We start from the raw sequence: 26875 nt of genomic DNA on the forward strand, positions 1-26875 counted from the left end.
CTAGCACCAGGCTGAAGACTTTTATCATCCAGTTTTTGTAGTAGAGAGTGAGAAGCTAAAAACTGCAAGTTGTACAAATGAAAATTAAGCTGATTTTAATTTATTACAATGCATTTATTTATTGTGTATTGCAACAAGTCTAATGGTAGCCCATATGTGTTTCTGCTTCTTTGTCTATTGCTCATTATTTAGCTTTCACACTTCACATCTACCTTGCTGTATTTTAAATACTTTTCCCAGGTTCTTCATTAGCCATGGTACCACCCTGCTCTATCATTAGCTACAGCTGTTCCTCCGGAGGTTGCTTTGTTGGCGTTGCGGCTGAAGTTTTTGTCTTTGTCACTATTGATGTTGTTTAGTCTGCTAGAATGGGAAATACATTTGTTTGTGTTTCTAGCTGCTTGTCTGGCAAAGTTGTAGGTACTCCTCCTCTTACGCAAGCTTTAACCGGTGCTGCAGCCAGGTTGTTTTGGCCTATAAAACTTAGAAATTCCTGAACTTGTCCTGGCACTGAAAGTGGACAGCTGAAGCCAGAATGAATGCCGTCCAGGAGTCTGGAATGCTCATAAATATGGAAATGAAAGGAAATTAGTATTAAAGCAAGTTGTGAAATGTAGAGTTCACTGAAATAAGAAATATAATTTGTATGAGCTGAACTTGCTCTTTATCCATCAACTCCAGCGCTGGGCAGTTTTGAGAAAGTCTTGTAACAGCACTTCAGTGGACACAGATCTGTGATCAATCACATTTATAAAAATAATCAACTTAATGGTACTTCGGACCACCAATTTTGGCAAGCATTCTACTGTAATGTTTGAAAGGAAAGATAATAAAATAGAATTCATATCAGTTTGGATGGCTAATAGTAGTTGGTTTGGTCACTGTGCACAGGAATTAGCAAATCAAACTAGTTTTATGACTTGCACAATGTAAAGTCAGAATTAAGTCAGGTATGATTCTAGATCAAGGTTCTGACGTCCCGGCTGCAAGTAATACAGAATTAGAAGCTAGTGAGCATCATGTTACGTTAGCTGCAAGTTATGCAGAAAATCCCGAGGTGGCCCTAATGGGAACAAAAAAGAGAAAATGCGTGTTATTACATAATCATATTTTTTAACTTTATTTCATATTGTAGTGTTATTCCCTCACCAAAACTTTAATGCATTCTTGAGAAATCTTTGGATATACTATGGCAACTATTCAGGGGTGCCTCAGCACAGAGGTTATCTGCGTAATATGGGAAATTTACGGGAAAATACTAATATGGAAGCAGGAGTAAAATATGGTAGCTAGCACTTAGCATCAAGAGGAAGTTTGCTCACATTAATACAAATAACATGTCTTTTTTGGTGATTTTACACAAAGCAATGCTTTTAATGAAATGACAAAAGCTATAAAACGTGATTTAAAATTTACCCATGGTTCTGTTTTTATTTTTGCTTGATATCTTTTACCTTTACTGGCTGTGCGTTCGGTTTGTTGCCTACAGTAATACAGACTAAGGAATGATTCTTCAATCTCAAACTTCTTAGCAAAGGGGAAAAACAGACAAAACAGTTAATTAATTCAGACGTCAGGTTGCAAAAAGAAAAGCTGTGAGTGATGGCGACACTTAAAAGAATCTGTGAAGATAAAGACGGACTGTGTATTTTTTGCAAATGATCCATCTCAGCATTGACAGTGTCACAGAGGGAGGGGGAAACCATACATAAATGACCCCTCCACCCGCCATTAGTCACAGTCTCCCTCGCTTTCCGGATGCTTTTTTTCTTAATATTCACACTTCTCTTGTTACCACAGAAACACTTAACCTCCTTTTATAAACTGAAAATTTGAAGAAGCTGTCTGACTGCGCGCTGAAGTTGGGTCCTGATTTCACACTCAACACGGTCACTCACACATACTGTCAACTGCAGTAATGAGCTTTAAATTAGCCCTCTGCCTCTCTGTGGGTTTAAAGTCCTTCTCTGTTTAGTACAAAAGTAAAAATGGAAAGGAAACAGAGTTAGTTTTGACCATACAAGGGGCTGAAATACTTTTGGAAAACAAATTTTGTGAGTGGGGGAGTGAATGTCTTTGTTTTATAATCATGACAATCTGACAACATGCAGCTAAAATTTCTACACACTATAAAAACCTCAGCTCTTCCTCTGCATGAGGAAACCCAGTTTAAGGATGTTTGCCTCCTTCAAAGGATCCAACTGCCTTGTTTTAGCTTGTTGTCAGTGTGTGAGATCCTGTTGAGGAAATTACTGAGTGGTGATGGATGAGAAGTTGAAGGAACGTGACTCTGGTGTTGAGCTGTAGACAATGGTCCAAAGTTGGTAGTGTTTAGGGAAATAAGGTGCCAGAGGTTCAAATAATTTGGTGTCAACTTATGGGTTTAATATGAACTTAAGGTTTTATCACAGTATTTTGTGGTAAGTTGTGATAAGAAAAGTGATAATACAAACTATTTTTTACTTTTTTGAAGAAACCTTGGCTTTGACAGCATTACACAGTTATCATAATCCCACAAACACAAAGACTACTCTTGAAAAACATTCCTATTTGTAATACGACAGTCTCACAAAGAAGTGAGTTCCATCACTAAACTGCACACAGTAGGGGCATTTAATCATATTTTCAAACGTATTAATATTTGTTGAAGCTCTCATTGAACAAACGGTGGAGAAAATGGTAAAATTAACAATCCCGACAATACAGTTATGTGGGGGTTAAACATCATTAATTGGAATTTATCGTGACAATACAAGAAGTGTAGCATGATAAACGATACAATAAATGCCCAACCCTTGCTATATATAAAGAAAACATTTTTCAAATTCTATTTTTTTTCACATTTTTTTTTTTTATCAGTCTGAATTTCATTTTTGCACCAGAAAAAGTACCAAAGCTCTTCGGTTCTTCCTATGAAATGAGTTTAGTATCATTTCAATCATCAAGAAGTTAAGGCTTTGGGAGCAGCCACAGGTCATCAGATAAGGGGTTTCTGCTGTAGCCTTATGTCCTCAACAGTTCACGCTTGGGTGAGCTGAGGAGTTTTGAAGATCCGTGTGCGTGTTTGCTAAGCTTGTGTTGCTCATTATAGAAGAGCTGCGTGTGTGTGTGTGTATTTCAGAAGAGAGGGGGTTGCAGGTGAACCATTTGGATTCAGACTGAGGTCCTTCGTGGGTCAACGGATCCTCTGACTGGTTGAGAGAGAGGTCGTGATTCTTAGACTCTGTTCTGTTTGTGATGGTCGTCCAGGGGGAATCTATGTAATGGCACTGGTTAGGGAAAAAAAAGAAGACTGTTAGGACCCCTTCCTGCTGTGACCAGTCCTCGTCTTTATGGGAGGAAAAACAAATAGTCAACACATTTGCTTTGGTGTACAAGACTGAGGATTGGGTGTCTCGCATGTGTCATTTTGATGACACTCTGTCTGTCCTGATTTATTGTAGCCTTTTCCTGTTAACTATGTGACCATTGAAGAGGATGGATCAATCATCAGCACAAATCAAATTGGTGAATGTAGATAAAAAATAAAGTCAAACTATTTTTCACAGCAAAATATTATTTTATATTTACTCTTTTTTTCTGTTTTAAGGTGATGTCAAAGAATAATTCTGTTTTTTTTTTCCTTTTTATTATTTCCAAGGTTTCCCAGAGAAAACTTGATAAGGTCGGTAGTTGGGTGGTAGGGGAATCATTCATCCAGTGGCCAGTTGTGCTTTTGAGTTAAGACATCTTTAAAGTTGACAGGAAATTTAAACATTTCACTTGATAATCATGTGTTATTGAAAGATTGGATGATTAATGCCTGAACACCAACTATAAAGTCTTAAAAAATGCAAACATTTTAAAAAGACTTGTATAAATAAATAATGATTTCCCTGGTGGGGGCACAAGTCAAGCCTGGTGGCCCGCCAGGCTTATAACACTGAAGGAAACCCTGATTTCAATTCCCTAAACTCCAAACATTAAACTTTTACCTTTTCTTAATTCTCGTAATATGAGTGCAATTCCATTTGGCTTTCTACAAACTTTTGGTTGTTTTGTAAGTTTGACTAAAATTGAAGCAAGGCTCAACACTAAAGAACAATAAAGGACATTCTCATCAAAGCAGTTAATGCTTTATTAACATCATTTTGAGTAATATATCGACATTAGCCCATCTTTAAATCCTACAAGGCTTTTGAGCTACAGCTTTACTGAGTTTAATCGTTTTTTAAAAAAAATTTCTTTCTTTGGCCTTCTTCTGTTTGGGAATGTTTTATGATCATCCTGTGCTGGTGTTTCTCTAATCTGCAACACAAAAAAGCAGTCCGATTTCTCTCAGTGGATGAGGAGCTTTTGTCCAAGCCGACTCGCAGCCTATTGATCACTCATAACCCCCTCTCCTTCTTGTGAAGTGTGGATCAGTGTGGAGCCCATGCAGTTGTGCACCAGCAGCAAGAGTTTAGCTGTTTTCCAAGTGTGCAACAAATATACCTATAAACTTTTTGTTGCTGTGCAAACTTTCAGGCAGAAATCTAAAAATTCAGCTTAAGGCTGAACTGACTTCAAATGAAACAAAAAAACCTCAAAAAAACAAACAAATGAACTAAAATAAGGAGTGAAAAACGCACAAATTGTGGGACTCCTGTCTTCTTGTAATTTGCTGCAGGAGAGTGAGAGGAGGAGCCAGGGGGAGGGGAATACACAGCAGGGAGGGGAGCATGAGAGAGCAGAGGCCATTCACTATGATACACACACACACACACTCCAATGCAAACACATGAACACTTCGAGACGCGCACATGCACGCTGTGGATGCAGGAGAGAGGGAGGGAGAGAAGCTTTCAGAGACAGAGTAGGCAGAGAAGATCATTGGCAAGTTAAAGAGAGTGAAAGAAAGGACCTGGATGAGTTAGTTCAGAATAAAACTTACTAACTTCTAGAAAAGAAAAATAAAGAAAATCACAATGCTTTGGAGAGTTAAGAAAATCTGAGGATTTTTTTTTTTCCTGGAACTGCTAGGAGTATGTTTTGGAAAAGTCTGGATATGTGACCTTCTGTGGAAATCCTGGTTCCTTCTGAACTTTCTCACTATCACTTTTGAGAAACATTTTGTCATCATTTCATCTGAAGAAGGGCCAAGCCACTATGCCTACTGGTAAGAACGGAAATGTCCAGCTACCAAACATATATTTCTTTTCTTAAATGGGTATCAACAGGTTTCTGTTGTGATGTGACTTGATTTTTATGCCTGACATTTTTCTTTAATGTTACACACTAGTTGTAAATTTCTACACTATATGAAATTTTGCTATCACAATATCACCCTAAGTGCATAATTTCTGTGAACTACTTGGTTTATGTTTTGACAAATCTTAAACATGTTGCTTCCCTCTTGCTGCATGTTGAGATGCCATTCGGCAGCCTGTGACCCAATTTAGAGCCTCAAAGGGCAGCAGCTGGCAGCAGGCTGCAAATGGGTATGAAGCAGAAAAGAAGAGGAGGGGGAATAATTACTTTTTCGCGCAAAGTCTTTGGTTTCGAGGTGCTGGAGACAATGGAGTACTCCGTATTTCTCCTCCCACTCTGCATGTCCGCGGGGAGGGAAGGTTGCCCATCCAAAACACATAAGTGCACATGGCTCGGGGGGAAGTGGGTGGTGATGAGATCCCTTAAAAGTTCCTACTTTTAGAGTCTCTCACCTGGGGGGGCACAGATGACACCCTGTAGGTCCAGCTGTATGACTTTTTTATTTCCATTCAGAAATTTAGGCTAGCATGCCACAGTCTCAAGCAAGGCTGATGGGTGTGAACAGCAAGCGTATCATGGGTGTCCCGTGGGCGAGTACAAGAGTGTGGGTGTCTGAAAATAGGGACAGCATGTGGGTGAATTCTTCTCCCACAGCTACTCGACTATAACTACACTGCACATTCCTGAGTGCTGTCTTTGTGGTGTCAAAAACACAAAGAAATCTTTGGACTCTTTATTTTTCATAGGGGGATTTTAGATTTTAAATGTGTTGCGGTTTTGTTGAATGTGTTCTCTTTATTATGTGAAAATGTTGTTGTTAATTAGTCCACTAGCTGCACGCATGTGTTTGCTTAGGTTTTATGAGGCAATGAAAGCCCAGATTTACGTTTAAAGGGATAGCGCAGTGAGATGAAGTTGTATTAAACTGTAACAATCAGTTAATATCTTGCCTACAGTGGATAACTCTCATAATGACTTTGTTTAATGTAAATTCATATTCTTTGGATCAGAAGGCTGAAACTGACAAGTAGTCTTAGTTGCCAAGAGCCAGGGGCTTCTATTATTTTAAAGAACCCCAAATTTCAGAAACATCCAATTATTATCCAATAATAAAGTGTAAAAATAAAAAACATGATAGATTGAGCATTATTTTAATTTTTCCTTTTACATCGGAGATTTGCTGTGACCAGAAATACTTTGCATGTTCCAATCTCAATACGTTTCACGCAGGACGCTCATTGGTGGCACACCGCCTCTAACCTCAGTGTAAATAATCACCAACTTCTGTGTAAATAAAGATTTAAAAGGTCACAAGACAATGTTTTCATAACTTTGCACTTTTGAAATTGGAGTTAAGACATTAGGCGTCTGATTTGGTCTTAGCCCCTCTTGGACTAGCCCTTAGCTGCAGTTAATCTGGATTTATAATAAATCAAAATGCAAGGAGAGCAATATACTGCAGATAATTAACTGCTTATAAATCGAAACTAACTTTAAGCGTCCCAAACTCTGTTTAACCCGTGCACATATTTACTGTAAGCATCTTGTGGTTATGATGAGTGTTTATACTTCAGAAGACAAATGCAGTTGTTAATTGGTGCACCAGGTGTGTGCTGTGTTTACTTTAGTTTATATTAGAGCCTTTGTAAGCATGTTTTCTTTTCTACCTCCTCTTACTTTGCTCCAGCAATTCATGCAACATTTGCATTTGAGTATATTCCCCAAACCCGTGCATTTCTTTGTTGGTCTAGCAGTAAGTTCAGTGGAAACTCCGCCTCATTTCCAATCCTATGTTTCACCTCTTTGTCTATATGTGCCTAACCTCTGGGCCCTGTGTTCGTCTGCCTGTCCTTGCTGCATTAATTGGGCTGCAGTGTGAAATCCAGAGCGACACTTTGAGGTCTTTAATGTCGGTTGCGATCAAGGCTATGACTCTATTAGAAATGGAGACAGATCTGAAGTGGAATATGCAGAAAGTGGGAGGTCGAAGATTGTCAAGGTTTCAGAGCATTAAGTTAAATTTTTAGGATATACTGTTATAAAGTTAGTGCTTCATTGGGTAGATTGGTTGGGCAGAAGCAAAAGGCAGAATTCACAAAAAAAATGTTGAGTGGGAAATGGAAGAATGGAAAAAATATGGGAGTGGGTGGTGTTTGACCTTTGGCCTTCTTTTTCATCTTTTCTTCCTACTTTCATTCCTATGAGACATCTACTCTCATTCCTCACTCTTACTCGCAGTTACTCATGTCCCCGAGGTTAAAGACGCTGCCAAAGTGAAAACAAAGGCGACTGCATTGCAACTGGTTTCGGTTATCCGTTCAGAATTCTTGAGTTTCTAGTAAGAAGTACACAGGAAGGTCAAAGATTGAGTTGCCATCTGGAAGACATACCGTTTAATAAACAAAATCTTGCAAGCAACTTTGAGTAATGTGCAGTCAAATCCTGTCTCGTGCTCACACTTTTTTGTTGGGATCCCTTCTTTTCCTGCAAAGGCTGGTTGAAAATTTAAGGATGTTCCTGTACTTATGAGTAAATCCATTTGGTGTTTAAACAGCTGTCAGTCAGAAAGTCACTGTTGGGAACTGCTTATAATGGGAAGCTCAGCCAATCACGATGTTCAAATATGCATATCTCTTGCAAAAGTAACCAAGTCCCAACCAGGGAAAATGGAAATCTTATTGTTTGTCCACCTTTTTATTTAATTGACTTTACTTTGGTTAAAATTGCAGTAACTTATTTTTTGAGTGTTTTTATGTCCCATAAACTTGGAAAGCAAAAAGAGCCTGAGGAGGAAAACATTTACTGCACCTAAATGTGAACATGGGCCATGGTGGTCAGTACCCACATTATGTACAGGTTGGCCTATGGTTATTTTCCTAAATAGAATAGAACAGGCATGGTCTGACTGAAAGGAATGTCTGGTGGAAGCTGAATTGTGAAGTTGGCAGGGTTCCTGTCGAGAAATACCAGATGTGTTTTAAGTTTCATAACAAGATATGATGTTGGAGAAAAAGAATGACAGGAAGGGAGGAAGAAAAGGATCGGAAGTCAGTTTATGACTGATTCTGAGTGGTATGTGAGCGTATTGTAAAGGTGTGAGAGAGCAAGATGGAATAAATTATGGAAATAACTGAGGGAAAGTCATTTAACTTGTTGGTGTGGTTAATGTTTTGGCCTCTCTCCACTAAGATGGAGCTGAGATGGAGCTTGTTTTCCCTGCTGCATTACACTCAGTTGCATGTGTAAATTAATCTTCATTAAAACCTGTTAGATTATTTCAGTGTTTGGCTAGCTTTGGCTGTTGGTGTTTGATAAAGTCAGATGCTTAATTAGAAAGACTAATAGAGGCTTTGTCATATGTTTCTATTCTGTCTTGTGAATGTAACTACAGCAAAGAGGGACATATTTTAGTCATTCAGAAAAACCACCATCAATAAGTAGTGACTAGGATTTTCCTGCAGGCTGAGGTTTTTGGAAGCCTCCTGTTTGTCTTTAAAGAATTTCATTTAAGTGATTGTTGTTGAAGTCGCTGCAACATCTGAAGAAAACTACAAGAATTTCACTATAAAGCTTTTTATCTTTTCCGTGACTGTCAGAAGCTCAAATCAGAATACAAATAATTTAAAATGTTCTTGGGGGAAGAAAAAAACTGGATCAAAACGCTTGTACAGTGGTAAAGTCCCAGTATTTCAAATCAGGAATTGAGTGTCTTCTAGCGTTTTACTTCCTGAAATAGCATGAAAATAGTGAGCAGCTTGAAGGTTTATGAGAAAATCAGGATTATTGCATATGAAATGTTTTTCTCCCATGTTGTCGTCCTTTGTTTATAGAAAATCACTTTAACTGTCTTAGTTTTCTTGCAGTGTAGCCAGAGAGAAAGGGGATCTAATTACTGCATTTAGTTCTCATAAAGGTGCCAAAGGCTGTTGTGTGTGTAATGGACATGTTTATCTTAAATTATATTAAAAGCTTATATCTTTAGTCATTTTTTGACTTTGACACAAAATAATTTCTGTAAATTTCTCTGTTTTTGCAACAATTATGGTGCTTTGACGATGCATACGAAGTTGAAATTTGAATTGAAAAAGTCTGCGTTTCACAAACACCCACTAGTTTTATTTCGAATGCGGGCTGTGGATACATAAAATGTAGTAAAGATGGCTGATATATGAATGATTTAGTAGTACTTAAGATTATCTTTACAACAAGGGTCCAGTGCATTCATTTTCTCTATTCTGACAAATTAGGAGAATTCATTGTCTTAATGCATCTTGGTCTTAGCCACAACAACAATTACCATGACTGATTTGTGCAACAATAATTGTAATCCTAAAGTACAGATCAAAGTAGTGATGAGAGCTCTCAGCTGCACAATGCAAAGCAGGTTGCCATAAGGCTCCTCACATCAGGAATGAGTCTTGTGCCTAAATGTCTCCTGTGGATTATTTCCATATATTTCTAACCCAATGGTTCTTTGGGCATTTACAATGCAAATTCAGGACAGACCTTTGTGCATGCAAGTTCAGGACATGTTACTTCATTTGCTCCACATCTGTCTCTGTAATGTATTTGTCTGCCTCTAAAATGTTTCCTCTCTTGCTCTTTCATTTGAGTCTCTTGATGTAGCCAAACCAAGTGGGTATCTTCTCAAGTGGCAACCCTTACAGGATGAAGTTCCCTTCTTTGATATTCTGTGGACTGTGTTTTCTTGCCAACAGATCCTCCCTGGGAATCACGTGTTGGATTTGTTGCTAGAGCCACCATGTTACAGATTGTCAGTGTGTTTTTCCTGTTGGAACCCAGTGATTAAGGAAGCCACTTCACTTCAAATAAGCACTGGGAACAGTTTTTGCTCAGTGACATTTTGTGTATAGAGTAATGTTTTTACGGAACAGCTTCACAGTTTAAAAGATTGCATGAGATGTGTATTACAAAGCACTCTTAGAGCTTTTTAGCTACTTGTGAGGCCCCTGGGGCCGTAAATAGAGAGCAGCGCTCTCAGCTGTTTGCTTACCACTTCACAACAAAGAGCACTTCAGGTGGCTGTAAAGAGTATGACTGAAGTGAACCAGTTAAATTTAGCATGAGTCATTAAACTTGGCTGGACTGATAGGGAGGCTTGTCCGGCTGGCTTGCACCAGTGGAAGGGAAATCACTGTGCTTCTGTTTGCAGATCTACAACTCATTACTTTGCAAGTCTGTGTGTTGTGAAGGCCCTTTTTGTTGTATATACATTAATTAATGCTGTTAACCAGTCTTGATGAGAATTGCTAACAATGATAATGAAAATGACAAAGTGACTTTATAAGCAAGAAGACTTTCTCTTTATGTCATAGAAATGTCCATAGACTGGATGTTTGGCAGCTTTGAACGTTAATTATGTACACGCTTTAAAGATCCATGACTACAGGGCGAACTTACACAAGTCAACAGTAACGGCGTCTGCAGGTGTGAAATCTGATGTTTCTCTTAAGATTATGAGTTAACCTTGCTGTTATATAACGAAAACCAAGATGTTTATCTCTTTATCTGGAGACATCAGTCTCATGTTTAGTCAAAGCGACAGCCTTTTATATGGAGAAAACAATGTTTTCTTGTGATCATGAGATAATGATGGCAAGAAAGCGAGACTGTTTTGTGTAAAACTCAGTTTCATTGTTCAGCATCACTGCAGTCACACGTATAATTGTTTCCCGCAATGCTCCTTAAAGTGATATAATCAGCTCAAATCAGTTTCTACATGCCCCTCCTAATGTCTAATAAAGAAGTAATAGTTTTGTTTTTTAGTGACGTCACACTGAATTATTCGCATAACAAAAACAAACTAGAATTGCAAGCAGTTAAAAAAGGGGTGGAAGCCCTGCTTAACAAGTCTGGCCACATCCCTCCTCATGCTGTGTTGTGCTGGTAACATCGTCTCTCCCCCAAGTTGGCTGACTGGGTGTTGCCAACAGGGTAGATATAGTCCTCTACAAACTACAGTATGCTTTTCAGACTCACTATACCATAAAAAGCAAAGAAATGTTAAATGCAGTTTTAATATGATGCCAGAAATTAATCACAGTCTTGCAAAAAATTATTGGATTGATTTAAAAGCTGTCAACGAGAGTTAGACTTCTTATTTTTAGCATTCCCCAACCTTCAGTTTTCTGATGTTTATTATTTTTTATATTTGATTAACATTCTAAAAATAACATAAAACTTCAAGCTGACAGGCCACTCTAGGTCTTTGGCAATTTATTAGAACTGTAATGTCAGCATTCAGCTAAAATGTTAAATGAATTGACTAAAAATACAGAAATTGTTTAAAGATATTGTTTTCTGGTGACAAAGTCCAATTCTTATACAAGTAATTTTTAAATTAAAGGTATTTTCTTTTTTATCTTAAATATGGCTTCTATCTGGTCATGCACAAACTTTCTTCTAAATCAGTTTGTTTTATGCAATAATCATTTTAAGTATATTGAGTGGAAAGATTATTTACTTCTGTTACTGTCACTTACTATATTTAAGTTAAAAAATAAATTCTAGAGAATAGTCCACATACTTGAGCGACATAATTTCCTCATGGTTTCTTGTAAAACATTTCTCTTAATCCATTTGCACACATTATGATAAAATAAATGATCCAGCGTTTTGTACTCGGTGTTCACTGTTTGCCAGTCTTCCGTCTGTTTCTTTCTGGCTGTCTGTGTTTGCCTTTCAGCTGGGCCTAATGTCGAACATATGAAATCCTCGCTCTTTGTTTGAGTTCAATGAAAGCCAGAGATTGATGCCAGGTTGCTCAGACACTTGCTGTATTCACTCTCTCCCTCCTTTGGCAGGAGACACTGACCTCACACACAATCCTTACTCCTCTCGTGCACACGCAGAGACAAACGACACACACACATGCACAGCGCAGAAACAGTCCCAGGCTGCATACTTGGGACCATAATTAGAGGTAATTTACATGGATCAAGTTGAAAATAATCTGGATAGCAGGTAACTAAATCCTAGTCATCCTTATTCTGTGCTTGTGTATGTGTGCGTTGAGGTCAGACTGGTTGATGTGTGAGAGGGAAAATGGCCTGTTCACCCAGGAAACGGACAGGGTGTGCCCCAAACATGAAGCTGAAGGGTGGGAATGAGGTGCAGGGCAAACATAAGATGGGGTAACTTCTCTGTGGTGTTTGGGTTTTTTGTGTGCTCACACTTTAGTCTGCATGTGCAGGATTCACAGATTTGTACGTTTTAAATAGTTGAACTTACAACTAGGTAGAACCGTTGGTGATAGAACCATCAAATAATCAGCTTTGGTATGGATTGTTGAATAAATAATTTCTTGTGAAATGTGCACTGAAAGATTTGTCAAACAGCAAAGGAAATGGGCATTTTCTTCTTAAAGTCACAGAGTTCAATTTAATCTGTCTCTTTGTGTATTGTATGCATGAAAGCAGAGTGTGGCTTACTGAAAAGCCAAGTCTGTTTGTGTTTATGTGCGTTGTTGATTCACTCCATAGAGTTGTTATTCTTTCTGATCTTTAATTGTTAGAAAGTGGGTCAGAGCTGGGGTTTAAACATTTAGAGGACACAAAAACAAGCAGTAAATCCTTTCCAAGCTTGTCAGAGAGAAACTAAAACTTCATCCCACTTAAGTCTTGAGACACTGGAATTCCTTCCTGTTTTTCTTGGCAGGGGAGTAGAACTATAAAGAATCCTGGATCATTATCCATCCATCCATTTTCTGTACACCCTTGTCCCTAGTGGGGTCGGGAGGGGTGCTGGTGCCTATCTCCAGCGAACGTTTCGGGCGAGAGGTGGGGTACACCCTGGACAGGTTGCCAGTCTGTCGCAGCCTGAATCATTATCTGTAAAATATTTCAGGTTTTTACTAGAAAGTGTCTGTTTATTTTGGTTTGCTTTAACTCTGAGCATGTACATCCAGACCGTAGACTCATAATGGATTTGGGTTCAGCTTCTTACTATTTGTTTTGAGTCCAGTCTGTGATCTGCTTATCAGAGAACAGTCCAAGTAGAAAACAGACATTGCTGTGGCAAAATGATGGGCTGTTTTGAAAAGGGAGAGAACGGGTATGGAGCTGGATTCTTTGAGCTTGTCCTCAGTTTCACGTTTCATGTTTTGAACCTGAACCTGTGATCTCAAATGCTTTGAAGTGAGAAAGGTTGAGCTGGTGCTGCTGGCATTGATGATCTTCCTGGATGTCGCTGTTGGCACAACACAGCAGCTGCTGGTACACCAGTAACAGCCTTTTTGAGAAGTGATTTCTGTTTTGAAACATTGAATGTTAAAGTTTACTTCAGTTAGACTCACTGTATGGCCATTTGAGGTTGGTAAACGGTATTTTAACGAATTTCTACAAACGGACTCTGTTGTGAACCAGTTTGACACAGGCTAGATGCCAGAGAGACTACTGTAGGTGCACATATCTTTGAAATAGGGCTTTCATTCATAACATGGGTTGCTCTTAGCATGCAGTGTTCAAGCAAATCGTCACCCATACACGCATTTGGTCAAACAAATTAGAATTCAGAAATGCTTGGTTTTCTTTCTGTTTATTTTCTAGGTGGTGTGACGACTGTTAGGCTTTTATTTGTAAAAGAAAAACACTTTTGGAGAGATTTATGGTAGATCTCCAAGTGGCCCACATATGGTGGGTGGTCAGTGTAAACGTCCGTTAACTGTGGTCAGGAATGAGGATGATAAACAGAGGCCCTGTAAAGATGTTTAACTAGCACTTGCAATTACAGAGAGGGATTCATATTAACACTGGTACTTTTTTTTGTTTAATTTGAATATTAAATGTGATTGTTGGGCCTCAATATTTCTTTTTATTTTTTAAGAGGTTTTTGCCCAATAAGATTTTAGACTTATAACATGCAATAATACCTTCCTCATGAAGGAGCTCTGATGTTGTAGGCAATGTTTTTATAAAGCCTTCCCACTGGTAAATTCACAATGAGTTAACTAAATTTTCATAACGAATAATCTGATTACTACCCTCTGTATCAAAACAGTAGAGTTTTTTATTTTTTTCTAATCTGTTCTGTTCCTGGAATTAAGAAAGTTTTAGTTGTTTTTTGAAAACCTACCTCTTGCTTTACTGTTTAAAGAGTAAATATATGAAACCAAAATGCTAACCTCAAAACTAAAAAGTTAAAGAACAATGCAACTTACACAGGGTTTGTTTCTGCAAAACCTGAACTAGACATTTGGTCTTGCATTACATGGTTGTGTGATATCACATTCTGTTGGTCGTTAAGCTGGCTTAAACGTCAAAACAGTGACAGAAATATAACTGCACTCCTTTTGTGATAATCCCCAGATTTATCCTAATTCATACAAAATGAATAGCAACATTGATCTGTGTATTACACAGTTGCCATTTTCCAGTCTACAGGCCTCAAAAGGTTTCACCAAAGCCTGCATCTGGATAAATAAGAAACATGCTTGGCCTTTAGAATTAAGTCTAATAATGTTTTTTTTTCTCTCTCTCTTTTTTTTTTTCTCGTTAGACGACTATAGCTACCTGCCTGATGTGCTGCCTCCTCTTCCCGAAGTCCCGGACTCCGGCTCAGACCTGAGCTCCGTTGACATCCCAGCACGCTGCCTCCGCAACCCGGCCTTCCGCCACGCCTCCTCGCGTTATTGCTCCGCCATCAGCATGGACTCCTCTCCTGACAGCGCCGAACGACCCATCAGCTACAGCTCCACGTCCTCCTCTGCCTCCTCCAGGGACAGTCACTGCTCCTTGGGCAGCCGTTCGACCCTTGTCGCGGCCCCTCAGTGTAACCCCATGACCCCTGACCGGGACTCCGGGGCGATTCGATTGGAATTGGTCCCTGCCAGGCAGCTGGGATGCGAAGTGGAATATGAGGGAAACAATGGAGACAGAAGCAGACAGACTGCTACAGAACATTTACAGCCTAAGTTGAGTCCAGAGGTACAAGAGAAGATGAGCCCGGTGCAGGGACCCAGGACGTATGTGGACCGGGTGGTGCAGGAGATTCTGGACACAGAGAGAACCTACGTTCAGGATCTGCGCAGCATCGTAGAGGTAAACTAGTGTTTATTTGTAACATAATATACAAATTAATTCAAAGTTCTTTATGGAAAAAACAAAAGGACAGAGATATGACACATTCAGAATGTGAAATACATCAAAAATACATTCAAAAACTTCTTTGATAGATTTTTGATCTATCTAGAAAACTTACAGTAAATATCACATTTTCAGTTTTGATTTAATGAAACCAAATGTTTCTGGACTCTCAAGCTTTGGAAGAAGCTGGTACCAGACCCGATCAGCATAGAAAAAGATGATACCTCTCTGATGGCCTGAGGAGCCTACTGTATATCGTACATACATGGCTAGAAATTCTGACTCCTTACTGAGGCCCAACACAATTCAGAGCCGTAGACCATCAACAAGATCTTGAATCTGTCCTTTTACAAACAGGGAGTCAGTGGAGTGATTTGTGGCCCATTGAAATATGATTCAGGTTTCAGTAACCTCAATAGATAAAGCTCAAGTTGTCATAGAACTCGAAAGTTGTATGTCATCAACATATATTGTTAACGATATGGTACTCTATGGTGTTTTTAAAATGAAATACTTTGAAAATAAATTAGACGGCCGATGATGATTTATTCACGTTTTATACTTTTAATGTTTACAAGTTAAAATATGGTAGATTTCCTTTAACTAGTAAGAATAATTTTGCTTTTTTGTGTGTCGAGCAGTATGTTGAAGTTTAACCATCCTTTCGATTTTATGGGGGTTTTTCACACACATGAGCTCCTCAGCTTGTTGCCTGCAGGGAATCTGTAAGGTCACCTGTGTGGGCGGGGATGGGTCCAGTCATATGACACCCTGTACCTTTGTCCTGCATTCGCTGGCACACATTCGTTGTATGCATACACACTCAAGCAAATGGGCTCATTTAGTGTTGTTCGCTTTGAACTGCAAGAATACACATCACCTCAAGACTGAGCTCCAGTGGCTTTGTTGAGGACTGGGTGTAGTGGCTTGCATCAAAGCTAGCACTCTTTTCCATTACCTCCCATTTCTTTCTGAATTGTTTGCTTATGCTCAGTTCCTTTGTTGTGGATATTAATACAGACTTCAAACACATGCACTGTTTTTCTGCTTAAACATTGTGTGGTTATTGTGTGGCTATTTGATTGGTCCAAAATGACAAAAATCTTTTGTTGTTCTTAGAGCTTTGTTGTCAATGTTCTTTGTTCTTTATGCCTCTCTTCCATAAAGTCCATATTTGATGATTGTCATGTCAAGACATGACAAGTCATGATTGTCGTGATTGAATTGCATTCTTTGGTCTTCATGGTGCATTTGTTTACTAATGTTCTCAAAACTAAACAGCTGTCTTTTACTGGATTATATTACTCACAGGCAGAGCTTCCATTAGATGGCTTCGGAAGGCAGCTGGTTCTATTGAAATTTACTTTGGTGTGTGAGGGTGAAGTCAATACGTGCCACACTTTTTCGATTTTTTTGTTTTTTTAAGTTTTTCTAAAAAAAATCTATTTTCCATCCATTTATTTTTATTTTAAGTGCTGACTTGTGACAAAATAACTTGCTTTCGATTTCAATGGCAGAGCAGCAAATTCTGCACCTGAGGTTTCTTCTGTCTTGTAGCAAAAAAAACAAAAAAACAAAGACGCACACACAATACACACAGCAAACTGCCCAACTGAGTTGTCCCAGAGTCTGTGTTGCAGTAAATCCCTCTGCCCAAAATGCTTCCTGCAAAGGAAGAGGGTGTGACAGCCTCGGAGAAATATTTACCCAGGCTCCCCTGCGTTCACCTGTGTATCATCTGTCAGCAGCACTGCCGTTGCGAGTTATTCTTGCCCGTTTTTTCCTTTTTTTCCTTCTTAGTGATGTGCCTAATGATTTTAAATATTTCTGTGTGTTCATTTTTTCATCTTTTGTGAAGTTGTGGGGTTTTTTTAACCTCCCATGCTGTGTATTTGGTGTCTTTTCACTTCTGCATGACCAGTAATTTCTTCCCTCAACTATTATGTGCAACCAGACCAATCCATCACCAGTCAGCTAAGTTTAAAGTTTTAGAAATTGTTTGGATCTTGTTTTCCCCTTCCTACTTTTCCAATCTCCCTCTTGAACTGGGTCATTTCAAGTTGTCCATCACTTTGGAAATAATCTGCAGACATTTCCTGGCCTATGAAAATACTCAAGCGTGAAGATTGAGATGTTTGCACTCTTCGTTGTATGGAGTAATCACTTCCTACTGTGGTGCAGTGTTAGGGTTATGTTTGGGGAAAGACTTGCTCAAGGTTAATGGTTAATACATGAAAGAATCAGGTTTGTACTTGTTATGTCTGATGCTCAGAGGAGGGAGTCAACCTTCAGGTGTGTGCATGTGTTGGTCTAACCTTTGTTGAGCTCACTGAGGCGGAGCGTGTTTATATGAGCAGGTCACACCGGGTCAGATCCCTAACCCTGTGGCTAATAAAGCATCACCTTACATATTACTGCTTAAAGTCATCAAATCCTAAACCTGACCTGCTTACACAGCCCTCAGCATAACCACCAGCCTGTCCATAGTGGATCTCCAAAATCTCAGTCTATACCTCAAACCCTTTGAGCCTGACAGTGTCCATTTTGTCAGGATGGACAGACTTTGAGTCTCCATCCCACAATCCAACTATTGATTGATTCTCCTAATTAATGCATAACTAATTAAGCTGACTAATTTGTTTTTTTTCTGAACCTTTAAAACATTATGTTTTAAAGTCTAGTAAACAAAGTTGTTTGAAGTTTTGGAGCTATCAATTAATATTAGAGGTAATTGATTGTGCTTTCCCACCAAACCTTTTCCTGTCTTAAGCCATGATTAGCTATTTCTTATTATGCCTTTTAGTACAACTTACATGTCAACCTATTTTTCTCTTATAGATTAAAAAGTCATAAAATAAAAAATTGACTGCTGAGGTTGTAATATAACTCGGAAAATTGGACATCTCTCCAACCATCCTAAGCTCAATATCCAATATGGCTCCCACATGTAGTCAGAGCTGCAGCAATAAAATGTTTCTTACACTTTTAATAGTTTGTAGGGTATTAAACCCAATGGACACAATCTATATGAAAAAGTTTTTTTGAGTGAATTAGGGTTGAGACTTTAACATTATTTTTGATAAGTTAATTACATAGATTTTAATGTGCTAAATATTTTTAACGCAATATATTGCTTCTCTTTTTTTTTTCCACAAAAGTTTCAAACCGGAATCTTCTGTATACATGTTTCTGATACACCTGTAAATCTGACACACAAACACTTCTATGGGGATCAATGACGACTTCGCCCATCCGGGTGTTAAGTTTTGCTTCAAAAAAACAATCTAATGGGATGTTCGAAAAGACTATTGTTGTGTGCAAGTTGTTCACAAAGGAGTTGGCCTGCCACTGAATCTATTCAAACCTAAAATAACATCTCGGTGCAAAACATGTTGCAGCAAGCTCAAATGTCCCCAATGCTAATGTCAGTATCCACAATCCACATTTTTAAAGTATTTCTTCAAAGAAGTTACATGAATAACCATGGGTTCCTGAAGCACTTGAAAGCATATTGTCCCAATCTGATAATTTAATAATCTAAATAACACTCTAAAAACAATAAACATAGTTGTTGTTAAGCTTGTCTATCCCAAATTGGAACTAGACCACATTAATTATCTCAGATTTCAAAGGCAAATCAAAGTCACACTTAATTAATCCTTGTTTACACTGGTGAAGCATGAAATCTTCTATGTATCAATGTAAAATAAAATGGAGACCATCAAAATAATAAAAAGTTGTGAAGGCCATTTAAGGTCTGTGCACTGATTCAAGATAGCTTTTTATCCGTTGATCTAAACAAAAACAGATGAAAGGACTGATGTCTGGGGCTCAGCTGCTCTTATTACTAAAGAACAAACAAAACAACAACAGGAACTTGAGTTAAACCATCAGAATAGAAATTTTAAAAAAAGTCAATAAATTGAAGAAAATGAATAGGGTAACTCCCTAACCTTCCCTCTTCTTTGTGTCTTATAAAAGCAGCTTTATGTGATGAAATGATTACTGGGTGTTTCTACAGGTTCAGGACAGTCTTGTTTTTCTTACTTTCTCAGTGTTGTAACATCTTTGTAGGGTCTGGTTACAGAAATGGTGTTGAGTTTGTATCTTATGTTCATCCAGCGCATCGTTTGTATTACCAAAGTGTGCGTAGGTGTTTGACCGGTGACTGCTGGGGAGTGGTTGCCAACACTTGTTTTTGGGATGAACTCAGACCTGCAGGAACAGATGCCATCAGAGCTCCGACTAAGACCAACATTTCAGAGATGTTTACTCTGGATACATCTGTCCTATCCAATATCACTATATAAAGTTTTTACATTAGTGATCAACACTTGTATGTTTTCTAATGATACCTTAAGCTTATTTGTATCTTCTCTCTTTGACTGCCACCTTAATGCAAAGTGACATAACATGTCCATTCAGTCAATGCTGTGCAACAAGAATTTCTCCCGTAGAAAGTCCAAATGCAACTTGCATGGAAACCTTTCCACCTGTCCTAGTTTCTCCACGTCTCACTTTCTGCATGTATGGCAGAGAGAAGCTGAAGACTTTTGTCTAAACACCATCCACACGCATATCAGCACCCATCAGTAACGGATGTGATTGAGGCAGTGATAAGATGTGCTGAGTGAAATCCTCCCAAGCTGACATGTACCTGTTTTTAATGGAGTCTTGTTAAACCAGTCTTTCACTAATTTGTATCAACGTAATAGCCTGCACCATCTATTCGTCAAACTGTTTACCGAAAACAGAAAGTGAGCAGGCTTTTAACTTTTAAAAAGAAGCCAAAGCGTTATTCAGAAACCTTTCTGAGGGTTGTTTTTGATTACAGTGTTTCTGCACAATTAAATACTGTATGAGAATAGCCAAATCTCTATCTCAAATGGTTGGGAGTTTTTAGATGAAGAAAGTGAGTGGAAAAATCAAGAGATTCACACCAGACTGAGGACTTATTAGCTTTAATATATGCAGTTATTTGTGGAACGCCATGACGTTCAAAAGTTCACATTTTTAAGAGAACTTTAGAATTTAAAATATTTTTTATATGATTCTTTAATATTTGACCAAGGCAGTGAAAAGCAGGGGGAAGGGAAGGCTGAAAACCTGAAACAAAGTCAGTGAAGTTTAAGTGAATCAAGATGTGAACTTTAGTGTTTATAGTCCCTCTCCTGACTGCTCTGCCTTTGTCTCTACAGGACTACTTGGAGTGCATCAGTAACCAGTCTCGACTGGCCCTGAGCTCGGAGGATAAAAGTTCGCTGTTCGGCAACATCCGGGACATCTACCACTTTAACAGGTACTGTACACACACAGAAGCCCAATAGATTTAACCTCAAGAAATAAGTCAGACATTAAATTGCAACAGCAGAGACTGGTTGATATTCCTGAAGGCTAGTTGACAAAGTCTGCACCATTTTTAGATTCTGATATCTTGGAAGAAAATCAACATTGGCTGTCTTCTGATAACACTCCAGAGTGGACCCACATCAGTGTGCAGTGAGAATTTCAATAAAAATGTCTACTTAACAAATGGTTAACCTTTTCTAGTTAAGGTTTGGTAACTTAAGGTTACCAAATGTATTTTTCTTTGCTAACTGTCAAAATATTGAGAGATAATTATATTTTTGTTGCTTTTTTCAAAGTCCAATTGTTAATGACTTTAAAAATGTTGGAAAAGCCCAGATGATTAAGTCATGACTTTGTAATTCACAATATTTGAATTAATTGGAGACAGACCAACAACAGACAGGACAACATCTCCAACCCACTGCTTCCTTACGTGAAATCTTTGGAAAACAAAAGCATGCCAGCCAAAGCAACAGGAAGTGAATTTTGAATCTTTACAAGTCTGAATCTCCCCTCGGGTATAATTTCTAGATGCCTGTATGTGCCATGTTCATCTGTTCAAATAATTATACACAAGTAGAAGAGCAATGGAGACATCTGCTATACTGTTTAAAGAGGAGGTGGTATCTTTGTTTCGGAGATTATTTTTATACAAAATGTACATAGAAATCCCAGGACAAAAGCAAAATGCTGGCTGAAACTTGTGTGTCATTATTTAGACTGAGTCCAATACTAACATGAGCTTAAAACACTCATTGATGAAGAGGCATTTAATTGAAAAGCAACATAAAAAGCAAGTCTGAAAAACTATCTTCACTATGAAGCACATGTGTATAGGAGCATCGTCTTGTGGATGAAGGAACTGGTACACTCAGAAAATGGATGGCACTATGAGAAAAGACCATTATGTGGAGATGCTTAAATAATATCTCAGGACGTCAACCAGGTAAATTAAGCTTGGACACAAATATATTTTCCAGATGGACAATAAACTTAAGCATGCCAAATTAGTCAAAATGTAGCTTCAGACCTCAATCCCTTATATTTATTTGGCCCACAGTGTGAGGTACTATTTTAAGTGCCTCTATAAAATGTGCACCATAAATGTTAAATCAGTCAAAACTAACTGCAAGTAACATTATTTTGACAGTGTCTGTAGTAGCTCTATTGTGTGCAAACAACAATTTTTAGAAGTATTCAGAGACGTGGGAGCTAATTTAGACAGACAGGAATATTGTTTGGAAACAACTTTTGCTGCTAAAAGACACACCCCGAGTCTCTGTTCTCTTTCTGGCTCCACAAACGATGTCCAGCTACCAGAGAATCTGGGTTGAGGTGGTTGTCTGATGTCTAAGTATATCTTTCCATCAGCAGTCAGGTGTGTTTACAATATTTTTTGTGTGCTTGTGAGTTCTAAATCCAGAAGATGTGGTGAGTGGAGCTTCGCCCACGGTGGTCTGGAGACACGGCCGTTTTCTCCCACCTATTCATTTCTGGGCAGTTGCACACAGACAAGCTGGCCTGTAAAAAGGAGGAATTAAAGCAGTTTCAAGCAGTCATGATAACCTCATGCTTTTGCCACAAAACAATAACCTCAAGCAGTCCGTTTTCCTCAGCGTGCAGCAATACACCCATATAACTTTACACATGGGAGCCGGTTGTGTGAATGCATGGAAGTTCTTTATTTGTTCACTGCTAGTCGCCCTATGATCTACCTCTTACACCTGAAATTCAGAGGAATTGTTTTGGAGTTTAAAGTTTATAGAATCAGGAAAATAACAGCATACACAGTTCCTATCTTCTGACATCTCTGTCGTCTGTTTTAGGGATCTTCTTTATGAGCTGGAGAAGTGCAATGCAGACCCTGTGGCCATTGCAGAGTGCTTTGTATCCAAGGTAAATATGATCCTGTGTCTTTTATTCCCCTTCTCTCTCTTTTATCTTTATTCACATCTCAGTTTTCAGTTGTGAAGTCTAATGACTTTCATTTATTCAAGGAATTAGCTGTGACTGTGCAACTGCCTTCTGCAGTCTGATTGGCAACTTTTGCCATGCAACCTTAGTTTTATGCCAACATTCTTCTCTAAGAAATACAAATCAGAGAAGATTACAAACTGAGGTGTTCATAAGTAATACTCTGTTTAGCTGCAGCAGAGGTGGTCAGGAAGGCATTGACAGCTTCACAGGAATTTATACCCATTATTTAAAATTCAGCCATCGTTTTTCAACAATAGGAATAATAGCAATGCTTCTCTAAGCAACTCTACTTCAAGAATTCCTCTGTTCATGTGGTTCAGCTGTTCTTCTACACCCACTCTTCATTTACTTAGGTCCCATAGAAATGATTGCACGATCATGTCCCATGATAATGTATTGCATTCCAGCACTTCCTACTAAACATATTACATTCCCTCCCTGCCATACTGCAATTACCCCCACAACCACACAGCCACTGTCTGACCAGATACAAAAAAGAGAAACACCCATTCAGCATCACTTACTGTCGAAGTCCACCAGCTGTTGTTGAAACACTTGTTTGTTTGTTTTTTGTTTGTTTTTTTGTTGGTTTTATTGCAGCCCACATCACTTTTTGGGTAGTTAGTTGAAATTCATAAACAAACATCCTGTATCTTGTTAGCAGCTGATTAATGCTGTAGGAAATCTCAAAATGAAAGTTTTGTCAGAGAAAAAAAAAATGCTGTGGTATTTTTTTGGTTCCAGGTAAGTGCTCTACTTACTGGACCTAATATGAGTCATATGATGACTGTTTTTTTTTTTTCTTTGTTGTAATTGCTGCAATGTGGATCATTAAGGCAATGAAATATCTTTGTGGTGTTAAAAGTTGCTTCATTTAGGAGTGAGGTTGAATTATGGTGAGATGAAAGAATGCCTCCACCATTTTTGCAAGTACAGTAGTACAAAACATCTCAAATGTCTGCACCACATTTAGATGGCATAAAACCAACTCCTCACCTCATGACGTTGATATTTTTTTCTCTTTTACTGGGCCTTAACATCTATCTCTTTGTCAGGTTCTCTTCAAATAAAGCTTCATTGTATGATGAAGAGGCAGTTTATGGTTTAGAGTTTTGGCACAGTCAGGAAAAGTGGGAAGAATCAAAATAGAGAATGGCAAAAATATTTGTAATTCTGAACATTTAAGTTCAGAATTACTTAAAAGTCATTCTTAAGCTGGGTACCAGCTTAAATTTATACATTTATTAGTGTATCTTTCCATCTATGCTTTAATTTGTTTTTATCCATCCTTCTATCATTTTCTAGGATGTTTTTTGCAGGTTGTATTTAAAGTTGGTGCTTCTTCAAAGCCACAAAAAACTTTGTATTTAAACTGGAATTGTCCTATTAAAATATAATTTAATTATATTAAACAAGAGTTTATCATTAGTATGGCAAAGGGCCTATCCAGCTGGATAAGATGGAATAAAATAGTTTTTATTGTCATTGTAAAATCTGTGCAGAATTGAATATGCAGAATTGAATATGCAGAAACCATCATGCTAAAGCATACATTCTCAAAAACCAAATTATATTAGACTTCTAAGCATTAACTCTGCTTGTATGAATTTGTCATTATGGTCTTTGAGAAATGAGTCTCAGCTTCTGCAAATATTTAGTCACCACTGACTGTCACCCACTTTGCGTGGCAATTAGAGCTGTTGTTTTCTATGTGTGTGTGATTCCATATTTTTCCAGACTGATGTCTTGTAATGGAGCTTGCTTTTTTTTTTACTTAATGATGGTTGCTTAGATCTATAAAACCACATATAAGCATATTTATCTTCAAGTTTTAACAACCAAGAATCACAACCCAGCACAGTTTTTGAAGAAGATACGGATTCCATTGTAAATCTGTCTCTCATAATTGGTTTTTCATCCCCATGTTCTCTTCTGTTTGACCTTTCTTGCCATGAGTAAGCCTTTCAAAGTGTTGCCTGGGCTGCTACGACTGATTGAAGCACAAAGAGAACAATTACACAAGCAGCTAAAACTTTTTTTTTTGATTTACAGTGTTCAATGCCTACTTGCTGACTCACTTTGATCGGTCTGTTCTTGGGAAATCATCGCTCCAGCAAAACCTTGGGCTTTATTACTTTGTTATTAAAGTGATGAGTGGGCTGTGGACCAGCATGAACCTTTTTTTTGTTCCCCTCTGTAGTGATTACTGGCTTCAGCTCCAACAAGTCAAACTCCTTCCATATAATTTGTCTCTTTATACTGCAGAGGAAGATGTCTCCTTTCCGCATGGGTACCAGCTGCACACAAGTGTTCAGAACTCTAACATGAAGAATCAGCATGTGGTGATTATATGATTTACCATGGCTTGTATATATTTCTAAAAAGGGAAGTGTATTACAGATGTGAGTTATTCCAAGGTCTGCTGGTGAACTGGTTAGATTCAAAGAGTTTCTGTAGATGTGTATGCTTTGCATTTCAGTGTCTGCAAACGTTGCAAAATTTGTTTTTATAGGGCCACTTATGTACTTTGCGGTCTTGTGTTGTTTTTTTTTTAGCTGCAGAGGGATATTAAGAGTGTGCTTTGGGGAGTGTTTGTCATCAGAAATCGATGGTGGCACATCTGGTTGTGTTTAGGACCAGTCTGTGGCAGCAGCATGCTGCAGACAATGAGGAGGAGGAAGAAGGAGCTTTGTTTTTCAATTTAGGACGGTTCCCACAAAGTACCTCAGGCTAATAATTCAGAAGAGTTTGAGTTCCATGTTGGTATATTTTGGTGGAATACATTGTTTATATAATTTGCTTTATATATCGGATTAAATTAGAGATAAAGCTCAAGTTTTTGCATAAATGTGATGTCTGCAGAATGTTAATTTACTATGGATTAGATGCTCATAACTGTCTGTTTGCTTTGTATGTTTGCATGTGTACAAAGGCTAGAACAGGCTTCTGTCATCTTTCCTCTGTGTTTATTCCTGAAATCTTGCATTCTGCTCAGTCCTCTGCTCATCACACACAGAAAAACTAACAGAGTTAACATGGAGTCTTAGTTTCGCAAGAGAAAAGAGTTCATCTCAAAACTTCAAAGGACAACATGGACAGAATTGAAAATGTCCATAAAAGACCTTTCAGGAAAAGATGTTGCATAAACAAAAACAAAGTGAAATCTTGACTGATGTGAAGAGGAGACCAGAGAGATCTTACTTCCATCTTTGATAAAGTCACGCTGTCCCTTTTGATGTCTTTTGATGTTCAGAGAGGTATGCAAGGTGGGAAAATGTATCAGTTAAAGGGGCGGCGATGAGGAATGAGGGGCAATTTAATCCGCCCGCTCAGAGCTGTTGGGATAAACTGCGAATTAAAGGCTGGAAGCTCTGCTAATCATAAGCTACAAGCACGAGTTTCAGTTGGGATGAGTGAGCAGAGGAGAGTGGAGGCCTTGTATGTGGGCTCTGACTGTGCAGGGCAGTAAACATGAAATAAAGAGCTAGTCATCAAAGGTGAAATTAACTGCAGATAAGGTGAAACTGGTGATAAACAGAACAAAATTATATAGATACGAGTTGTTCAGAAGCTAAATAACCTAGATTGTTGCTGATGTCTACGGGTACTTGTATTTATAAGTATATTTTTAAATATAATAAAGGGAAGAAGTATTTAAAATGACAAGCATTTTAACACAATTAAAAGATTTGACATACTGATTGGAATCTTGTGGCCAATTTCCGATCTCTAGTTTTTAACCAACTTTAGAGATTGTTGGGGAGACCTGGCAGCAAAATTGCAGACCACACAACTAGAAAAAGCAATGCTACCAAGCACAGATTAAATTAAACAATTATTAAATAAAGATGAGATGCACTGATGGTAAACTAAGCAAACCCATGAGCTTGTGTTTATTCTAGATGCACTTTTTTTTTATATTCCAGAAGTTTGTTGTTATGCCCACCCAACTCTTTGGTATGAAAATGCATTAGTAATTGATTCTCTCCTTACCACAGCATTAAATTACTATTAAATGCTGCCAGAGAAACATTGCTGGTATTTGATTTCCTTAAATCAGTTTCCTATTAAATATCGCGTAGTATGCAACAATACAAACCGAGTAACGCAGACCATATGTTCACCCCGACGTTTCAACAGTTTGTTGTTGCAGGCTTAAAACTCGCAGACATCATCACTGTAGTCAGTCATAAGAAAATGAGATCATTGTGAGCATT

The 26875-nt window shown here is 38.2% G+C and overlaps 1 protein-coding gene across 3 annotated transcripts in view; it reads left to right on the forward strand.

Annotated features, from left to right (window-relative positions):
• Nucleotides 1–26875, forward strand: part of LOC114158543 (pleckstrin homology domain-containing family G member 1) — a 65565-nt gene that overhangs the window by 25187 nt on the left and 13503 nt on the right. For 2 of the 3 annotated variants that reach the window (XM_028040149.1, XM_028040151.1), the window contains exons 2-4: nucleotides 14746–15287; nucleotides 20531–20631; nucleotides 22508–22577. In XM_028040149.1, coding sequence (XP_027895950.1) covers nucleotides 14746–15287; nucleotides 20531–20631; nucleotides 22508–22577 — 713 coding nt within the window. Of the gene's footprint in view, nucleotides 1–4742; nucleotides 5138–14745; nucleotides 15288–20530; nucleotides 20632–22507; nucleotides 22578–26875 lie in introns of those variants that run through there. The other variant, XM_028040150.1, reaches the window with a different exon arrangement.

Source organism: Xiphophorus couchianus, chromosome 15 (genome assembly GCF_001444195.1).
Source record: "Xiphophorus couchianus chromosome 15, X_couchianus-1.0, whole genome shotgun sequence".
NCBI classification, from domain to species: Eukaryota; Metazoa; Chordata; class Actinopteri; order Cyprinodontiformes; family Poeciliidae; genus Xiphophorus; species Xiphophorus couchianus.